The 10097-nt window shown below is 38.4% G+C and overlaps 1 protein-coding gene across 1 annotated transcript in view; it reads right to left on the reverse strand.

Moving 5' to 3' along the window:
* The window catches only part of LOC113466716 (octopamine receptor beta-3R-like), a 101661-nt gene extending 94053 nt beyond the window's left edge, over positions 1-7608 (reverse strand). Inside the window, exons 1-2 of the mRNA XM_026822336.1 lie at positions 6482-7608; positions 5839-5949 (exon numbers count right to left, since the gene is read on the reverse strand). Of these exons, the coding sequence (XP_026678137.1) occupies positions 5839-5949; positions 6482-7056 (686 nt within the window). The 5' untranslated portion in view covers positions 7057-7608. The remainder of the gene's footprint in view (positions 1-5838; positions 5950-6481) is intronic.
* Positions 7609-10097: the final 2489 nt, after the last annotated feature.

Raw genomic sequence — 10097 nt, forward strand, 5'->3', positions numbered from 1 at the left:
AATGGCAGGTATGAGAGGCAGGTCATTTTCTATTCAAAATCTACCTCATACATATTGAAATGTTTTCGATATTGAAAATACTTTTCAATCTATTTGAATGGATATACATATATCCATGTACATATTTACATTTTACTCTTATGTACATAAAAGTACATACTACTCGTATTTATGGACATATTACTAGTATGTACAATTGTACAAATCTATATAATATGTATTATGTATTTACATAGACATAGTATGTATGATAGGGACATATAGGGAGAGCTTGGGGTAGGAAATTCAATTTTTTTTTTCCGCGTGGTTGCATGACACCCGGAAATTACAGCTTGGACGCTGACTAACCTCTGGAATTTGCTGGTCACATAAATTGTGTGCAGCCTCGGAAACCAGATCCATATTGATCAAGGTTTTTATAAAGGCCGTCTCTGATAGAAAACTTATAACCTACCTACGTCCCTTCCGTACTCATAATTCTGTAAGGAACTGTAACTAAAAAAAGGTCCTCACTTTGACCAATCCTGTCTTCCTTCTCTCTTCGATTTCGGGACGATAAGACCATAGCAGTTAAAGTTCCCTCTGTCAAACCTCTTAAAAAAAAAAAAAATGGAGTGACCCAAATTTAAAAAAATATGGAACAAAATTTCGAGGCGATATACTCCGGTAGTGAGAATGAGAACTGTAAAAGGGAAGAGTATTAAAGAGGTAGGTTACAGAAATGGAGAATCAAGAAAGATGAGAGAAATAGAAGAAAGAGAGAACAAATTAATAACAACAAAAAGGAAAAAGAAAAACATAGCAGAGGAAACAACGAGAAAGAAAGAAAGAAACAAGAAGGAAACAGGAAAGAGAGCACAAAACAGACAACGAAGCAATATTGTAAAGGAAAAGGGAAGGAGAGAGAACTGTGCAAGGGATCGTTTGATAAGGAGGTTGAGAAGAAGACGAAGAAAGAAGTAGAAGAAGAAAGTGTAAGGAGAAGAAGAAAAGGAAGGCGAACTAGGAGGAAGAATAAGAAGAATTAGGGAAAAATATACAAGGGGAAGGAAAATAAGAAAAAGATGAGAAAAAAAGGAAGAGATAAAGAGAAAATGAAAACTCTTCTCCAGGGAAAGTCAAGGGAAAAGAAAGAAAACTAAAAAGACATTCACAGGAAAGTATAAAAAGTATGAGAGAAGAAATTGTAAAGAAAGTTAAGGAGAGACATCATAAAACCTTTAAAAAAAAGAAGAAAAAGATGGAGGACTAGGAGGAAGAATAAGAAGAATTAAGGAAAAATATACAAGGGGAAGGAAAATAAGAAAAAGATGAAAAAAAAGGAAGAGATAAAGAGAAAATGAAAACTCTTCTCCAGGGAAAGTCAAGGGAAAAGAAAGAAAAGTAAAAAGACATTCACAAAAAAAAAGAGCTTAATAACCTTTTGCTTACATCAAAAGCCCGCAAGCATTTTATGCTGGCGATTAAAATGGAACGTAACGAAGCTCAAACTTGTGTAATTTCCAACAACCTCATGTGTGTGTGTAATATGTCATAATGCGATGATTTATTACATTACAAGTTTAATACCCAGGTAGGTGAGGGGTCTACCTACCCACCCACACATCCCTGTGGTGCTGGTTCTTCTTCTTCTTCTTCTTTTTCTTCTTCCTCTTCTTCTTCTTATTGCTCCGGATTTTCTCGCCCTAGTCTCAACTGTATCAGACCGAATTTCTTACTCAACAGAGGGAAAAGGAAATTCCACACCTTTGTGGGGATTGAACCCGAGACCTCCTGTATGCCCGACCTTGAACATCAGCGGGCAATGAAAAAAGTTCAAAGTGTGAAAAGCAATGACGTCACTAGCTATGCTACGGACTCTATGGAGTCAATTACACTTCCTTATGAAGGGACAGCGTGTTGATGTGCCTCGAGAGGAAATTGACCCCACGACCTGAGGTCCTTACAAGGCGCGTTTTCTACCGAACATCTTATATGATGATTTGAAGAGTTTTGATAGAGGAAACTAACTAGCTAACTACCTATAACAATGAAGTTCTTTTTGTTCCGACATCGAAGAGAGCTGTGAAGGACAAGATAGGAGAGACAGCATTTGCAAGGTCGGCCGACGCGTTATCCTCTAATCTAACTCTTCTTCTTCTTCTTCTTCTTCTTCTTCTTCTTCTTCTTCTTCTTCTTCTTCTTCTTTTTCTTCTTCGCCTTTTCCCGTGTACAGACGGGGTCGGTGCGTTTTTTGTCAGCCTCTCAATCAGCCCTAACTAGGATGATTCTTTTGGCTAACATTTGATGGTTTTGGCTACAAATTTTAAAGCATGCCCTTCGCACTCAACCTTTGCTATTTCTTTAGCAAGGGAAATTCAGGCTGGTATACTCCTCGCTTAATTCCCCCAGTCAGACTAAGTTGGTTACTCTAACAAACTAACTAGTCTGAAAAAAAAAATATAATGAAAATAATTCACTTACCATTCACGTTGAGCGTGACACTATGCGTGCGCACGTTACGCGTGACGGGCGTGGACTGAGGCGTGTCACTCACTGTGACCACCGCGCTCCCCTCACTCGTTGACCTTGACGAGAGACCGTTATTATTTGAATTGTAGTGGTTCTGGATTTGGGTGTGGAATAACCCATTTTGTAAGAGTAAAGGTAGAAACACACTACTATCATGTCACGTGAGCTCACGTGACGTGAGGACTTGTGGTTATCATCAACGAAATCATCTAGGTAGCAGTGGCGTAGCGTGTATGTATGGCGTGTATGGCGGCCATACAACTCAAAAGTTCACTCTAATGCCCATAAATTTAATATTAATGGCATGTACCTGGCATGTGTGATGGGACTTGGTAGACCTCTGCATGAGCCCTACAAGGCCCTACACTTGAATTTAGACCACGCTACGCCACTGCTAGGTAGGTACATTACATACTGTATTACGGGAGAAACGATGTTCGACGAAGTTCGTGAGAGAGCGATGCGCTGACGCACGGCTTCCTTGTAGATCCTGAGGAAAATAGGGGAAGTGAGTTTTTTTGAGAGAGAGAGAGAAAGTTTTTTTTATTATTATTATTTTTAAGAGGTTTGACAGAGGGAACTGTAACTGCTAAGGTCTTATCGTCTCGAAAGCGAAGAGAGAAGGAAGACAGGATGGGAGCCATTCCAAGAACAAACGAACCACATCTTTCTGACTCCTCATGAGCTCACGTGACGTAATACAAAATATTTTGATATTTGTAGGTAGTGACGTCATAAGGATAGGAAGTTACTCTCCAATATTCGTGCGTCACAATATGCCACTTACCTGTCCTCTCTTCCCCGAAAAACCACCAGGGACAACCTCAAAAATCTCGAAAATTACATTAGCGGTTTCAATCTATTTTCCATCGGGCAAACAAACCGCATCTGTATAGGTCTATAGGTAGATTAAAGTTCGCCCTGGGTGGAAAACGAACCCACGACCTAACGCTCAAAAGGCGGACAATCTACCTTCCAAGCTAACTAGGGGTGACGAACCTATAGAAAAAAATGTACCATAAATGGCGCAGTCAGTAATAATACAAATTTTCTAGGTAAGGTTGTAAATTTTGACCATCCTGAAAAACGTGTCACAAACGTCAGCTTCATGTCATATCCCATACTCCAGCTACATCATCATCATCATCATCATATTTCCCAGGTAATTTCCCCTGTCTACAGCTTAACGTTAATCCCTCATTTTCAATTCTTCCCTCTCATTTTCAATTCTTCCCTCTCATTTTCATTTCTCCCCTCTCATTCTCATCACAGTTCATTCCCATTTGATCCCCCATCCCCTTTTCCCATCCCTCGGATCAGGTGTTTTGTCCCTTCAGAAGCAAAAGTGCCTATCAGAGAGGGAATTTTATGAATTTTTTAGAAGAATTAAGAGAAGTGTTTGAGCGTTTTTTTTTTTTTTTTTTTTTCTCTTATTCTTCTTCTTCGTATTGCTCCGGATTTTCTCGCCCTAGTCTCAACTGTATCAGACCGAATTTAATCTTACTCAACAGAGGGAAAAGGAAATTCCACACCTTGGTGGGGATTGAACCCGAGACCTCCTGTACACCCGACCTTGAACATCAGCGGGCAATGAAAAAAGTTCAAAGTGTGAAAAGCAATGACGTCACTAGCTATGCTACGGAACCTATGGAGTCAATTACACTTCCTTGTGGAGGGACAGCGTGTTAATGTCACGCATTATTAGGTGACTTTCGAACAGTTTAAGACAGGCTGTCTTAGACAGCCTCTATCAAAAGGGGAGGGGGACTTTATGAACAAGCTGTATTATTGGGAAGCCTTATATTATTCTCGCTTCCTACTTCCTCCAATTGACTCCTTCTCTCCCTCCTGTTGTGTCCTTCTCCCTCTCCTAATATCTTCTTCCTACATCTACCAATGTCTCCTCTCCCTCTTACTGTGGTCTTCTCCCTCTCCTAATATCTTCTTCCTACTTCTAGCAATGTCTCCTTCTCTCCCTCCAGTTGCCTTCTTCTTCTTCTTCCCTTCCATTACCTATTATCAATATTGTCCAGACACTTCCTACTTCTTCCTCCAAATGCCTCCTTCTCTCCCTCTTATTGTGTCCTTCTCCCTCTCCTAATATCTTCTTCCTACTTCTACCAATGTCTCCTTCTCTCCCTCCAGTTGCCTTCTTCTTCTTCTTCCCTTCCATTACCTATTATCAATATTGTCCAGACATGTATTATTTCTAATTAAACCTCTGCTGCTGCTCTTGCTGTTACGTCTGCTACTACTGTTCCTGCTACTACTTTTGCTGCTGCTACTGCTGTTGATACTGTTACTACTACTGCTATTGTTATTGCTGTTACTGCTGCCCTTCTCATTTGATTGGAATAATTATTCCAACTCACTGCTGCTGTTCCTGCTACTACTTTTGCTGCTGCTACTGCTGTTGCTATGACTGCTGTTGATACTGTTACTACTACTGCTATTGTTATTGCTGTTACTGCTGCCCTTCTCATTTGATTGGAATAATTATTCCAACTCATTCGTGTACTGTCCACGAGTGGACAGTACAGGAGACAGTATAAACAAGGCCTATTCGATTCCAATTCTATTGTATTCCCTCTTCATGTTTCTCTTTTCCCCGCCTATTTCTAATTTCTATTCCTCTTTATAAAATTCGGATTCTTGTGAAAAACACTCAGGTAAATTTCAAAACTCTGCGAGTTGTCATATATAGCAATGTAAATAACTTCGAAAAGAAAAGAAGAAGTAGAGGAAGAATAGAAAGAACCACCCAAAAGGGGAATCGCCTCATGGATGGTTCTTTTCTGCTTAATGCTGTCCTAATTTGACTATAAGAATAGGTGTTCTCAGGTAATTTGACGGTCTATCGTAATTAGCAAAAAACTTCAGCCCGTCCTAATGCTTTGTTAAAGGGCTTCTTGTGTCCTACTGTCCTATTCGACTAGAATAAAGTACTAAGGAATTCGGCAATTAAACACACAAAGAGGTAGGGCGCGGTCTGATGGCAGTATGTCTCTTATGCAAATCAGCGCGGAGCGCGTTTCACATTGAAATTACGAGCGAAGCGATAATTATGTTAAGTACCTAAGGTCGAGTTTTATCACCGTGAATTGTCTCAGGATTGAGTTCAATCCGAGGTTGACCTGGGTATTCAGTATAGGGAAATCCTCGTTTCATCTCAATCCCGAGTAGGTAAACCCCAGCATAAGTAACTGGAGTACGTAGGTATAGGTAGGCATAGGCACATACGAATACTATGATAATTGAAATAATTACCTACTTTCTTTTTAGTTTTAGCAAGTAGACTTGAGTAGTAAAAAAAAGACGTAAACTCACCTGTAATACATGGTGACCATCACAAAGCCCGGGATCCAGAACGAAATGGAAGAACTGATCAGCGCATAGTACACGTTCACCACAAAGATGCAAACATTCGGATGGTGCTTCCTGTACTGCTTGTGATCCGGAGTCGTGTACCATCCCAGCATGATCGGCGTGAACGAAATAATCCCCGGCAAGATCCACACATTGGAGAGCATCAGAAGTACCGTGTTCTGGTAAAGATGATAGGACAACAAAAGTAAAAACCTAGGGTTTCATAGTTTCTTTACATTACATAATACCTTTACATACATAATACATAATACATTACATAATAAATTACATAATACCTCGGAATAACTACTTATTATACCTATGTATTTTAGTACATAGGTATTTTCGTCGAAGAAAATGATTTGACATTGTAAGTTCATCACGCGATGGTAATTTTATGTAAATTTTCAATTTCCAAGTAAGTAAATCATAAGTATACCTAGAAGTAATAGTATAGTGCTTTCTTTAGACTGTCAGCTTTGAACAAGAACGCACCACCACCAACATAGTGACCATCACAAATCCAGGGATCCAGAACGAAATGGAAGAACTGATCAGCGCATAGTACACGTTCACCACAAAGATGCAAACATTCGGATGGTGCTTCCTGTACTGCTTGTGATCCGGAGTCGTGTACCATCCCAGCATGATCGGCGTGAACGAAATAATCCCCGGCAGAATCCACACATTAGAGAGCATCAGAAGTACCGTGTTCTGGTTCATGATGATCGGGTACTGGAGGGGCTTCACAATGGCGTAGTAGCGATCAACGCTGATACAGCAAAGGTGGAGGATGCTCGCAGTGCTGAAATACACGTCAAAGCTGTTCCAAACGTCACACATGAAGTACCCGAAGTACCACTCGTCCGTGAGCGACACAATCGCGTTGAAGGGCATCACGCAAAGCGCCACAAGGAGATCCGCGAACGCCAAACTGACGACGAAGTAATTCGTGATGATCCGAAGCTTGCGATGTTTGATGACGCTGATGATAACGAGAAGGTTGCCCAGGATGGCCGTGATTATGATGAAACACATCAGCATGCCTTTGATAATGAACGGGAAGATGTGGATGTGAATGGTGCTGTTGGTGGGGAAGAGGGAGGTGTTGGAGAAGTTCGTGGAGGTGTAGTTGATGTTGTACGTGTAGTTGAGACTGTTGTAGATGGTGTTGTTCATTGTTTTTCAGAGCGAATGTTTTCAAGGGATGTTATTACGTTGAAGTTGAATTGGTTTTATCTTTTAGGAAATCTACCTACATCCATGTTTGTTATTGTTGTAAGAACTTGTAAGAAGCTCAACTCTTTTCGTATCCTAGGTATTTTTACAATTTACTACTGTTTTTGTTTACCTAGTTACTAGGTATTTTTAGACTTTTGCGAAGAAAACTTTGGTTATCCTCCTCACAGAAGTATTGCACGATGTACAGGTTTTGTTTATTGGTTAGATTTGATCTTGATAAGTAGTTCATTGTTTGTTTCAAGCAGACACGCTATCTGGCTGTTCTGTTTTGCCTTTATCACTTCTGGGGCTTTTAGTTTCATTTCATCACTCTTATTTGTTTCACTTTATTCGATTTTCACGAGTTGAACACTGGCACTTTTTGTTTTATTGCAAGGTTGTTGATTAAGTTCACTTGATTGTTTAGGTAGTTAGGTACACTTTAGGTTTTCATGTTGAAAGTTTAGCGCACTTAGTTAACCAATTCTATGAGTACTTATCCTAATAGCTAGGTAGATACAGATATTAGTATTACTGTTTCAAATAAGAACATTACCATGGGTTTCTACTTCTTATTTTCGATATGATATTATTGAGTTTTGAGAATTTATTCAAAAAATTGGGTTCTTATCCTGAAAATTGATGTTATAATAAATAAATAAGTTACCTACAAACCGAGCTTTAAAGCCTTTATTCTAATACCTAGGTAGGTACATACCTAATATGTAAAGGTCAACGATTGAAGAGCTAAAAAAAAAAACATGTAGGTATATAGGCATCTTGGTAGGTACCTAGTTTTTGAAAATTTGAAATAAAATATCAAAAAATACTACTTTCTTCCTAGAACATTAAAAATAAAAAAATAAATAGATACCTAAAATAAAATGAGTTCAAAATTGCTTGGTAAGCGAATTAAAACCAAACCAAAACAACTTAACGAGCCTCAAAGGACTAATAAAAACAGTCACGTCATGATTTTTTTATGTGGAAATTTTTCCTGTCTAATGGCTTCTCAGTCAATATTTGGGTCAAGTAATTTTCTATGACTGTTTTTGAGTAGGTGTAAGCTAGGTAATTTCATATTGAGCAGGTTTATCTACAAAAGGTAATTTTTATATTGTACATAGAAGGTAAGTAGGTTTTTGAGTAGGTGTACCTAGATACAATTTCAAAGTGTTGTGGGTAAGTAGGTATACATACTTTATGATTTTGAGTTTTTTGAGTAGGTGTATCTGCTCAAGGACTGTGTACTTTTAATAACCAAATAGAAGTCATTCTTTGAAATTTGGTTCTAACTTGGCATAGTTTCTCTCTCTCTCTCTCTCTCATCGGTGAAGGACAGAATAATCGGAGAAGGACAGAATAGAAGAAAGCCAGCCTTTCGGAGAACTAACCTCGCCTGTTTAAAATAAAGTTTACCTAGGACCGAAATCGTGCCCGAGGGCTTACAAGGGCCTAAATTACTTTCCTTGTCTGATATGGGCATGGTAAATGTATCCCAGGGGAAGGATTAGGGTTTATACCCTTTGGACGCCCAGAAAAAATTACCTGGGCTCCTTGCATGTCCTAGGTCCTGGGTTGACTATTTTAGAGTTTAGACTGTTAGTCAAGTGGTCTAAGATTTTTTGTTACTTAACAAATTGAAGTGAAAGGTGGAAGTCTTTGAAGCACCTTGGAATTACCTTAATGTTTTTCTTGCATGTCCAAATTAAAGAAAAGCTAACGCGACCTTGCTAGCAAAGGTTGAATAATATCTGAAAGAACAATTTGTTTTCAAGCTTTTTTAAAAAAAATTGGAACAAATTTGTTTTTTTTTTATTTTTTTTTAAAGAGGTTTGACAGAGGGAACTGTAACTGCTATGGTATTATCGTCCCGAAATCGAAGAGAGAAGGAAGACAGTATGGGCATGTCCTAGGTCTTGGGTTGACTATTTTAGAGTTTAGACTGTTAGTCAAGTGGTCTAACATTTTTTGTTACTTAACAAACTGAAGTGAAAGGTGGAAGTCTTTGAAGCACCTTCGAATTACCTTAATGTTTTTCTTGCATGTCTAAATTATAGAAAAGCTAACGCGACCTTGCGAGCAAAGGTTGAATAATATCTGAAAGAACAATTTGTTTTCAAGCTTTTTAAAGAAATTTGAAACAAATTTGTATACAGCCCTGATGGTAGAGACAACGAGCTGAGGAAAAACTAGCCCAGTTAGCATGGAGAGAATGTTCGTCTGCTTTGTAAGCGCAGTGTCGCGGGTTCGATTCCTACCCGGGGCGGATCTTATTCTAAACAGATAAGGTTTTTTCTCAGAGTGGTTTTTTCTCGAAAAAGTGAGACTAGAAGAAGAAGAAGAAGAAGAAGAAGAAGAAGAAGAAGAAGAAGAAGAAGAAGAAGAGAAAAACAATTTCGTCAAATTAATTCTTTAAATTTAAATGATCAAAATTAATTCTCTCTCTCCCTTCTCTCTCTCTCTTTCTTTTTTATTTCTTTCATTCTTTTTAGCATTTCGATCATGATATTCAAATGCAAATTAAAATGAAACCCTAATACTGATAACCTAATCCAGGTTTAAAATCGAGGTTACCAAAAACACCTGCTACAATTCCTAAAAAAAAAAAAAAAAAAAAAAAATGCCCAATTAAAAAAAACCCGAAAAAAAAGTAACCATCTTCTTTTTATTCTTAGTTCTTATCATTCTCTTTATACGTCTAGTATAATGGATCTTTCTTCTTCTACTTTTTTTCTTTTACCCTACTATTTCTACTTAATTTAACTGTTCTTCTACCTCTCCCTGGTCGTCGTCTCCTTCTTCTTTATTCTCCTCTTTTCTTCTTCTTCTCTTCTTCTTTTCTTTTTAAACGTCTTTTGCTCATCTTATTCCTTTCGTTTTCCTTTTTATTAAATTTCTCTTCTCTTCCTCCTCTTTTTCTTCCTTCTTCTTTCGCTTCTGCTTCTTCTTCGTCTCCTTCTCTTCACTTCAACCCCAATCCATCTTGCCATTTGTGG

The sequence above is a fragment of the Diaphorina citri genome, unplaced genomic scaffold (assembly GCF_000475195.1).
Source record: "Diaphorina citri unplaced genomic scaffold, Diaci psyllid genome assembly version 1.1 scaffold318, whole genome shotgun sequence".
NCBI lineage: Eukaryota > Metazoa > Arthropoda > Insecta > Hemiptera > Psyllidae > Diaphorina > Diaphorina citri.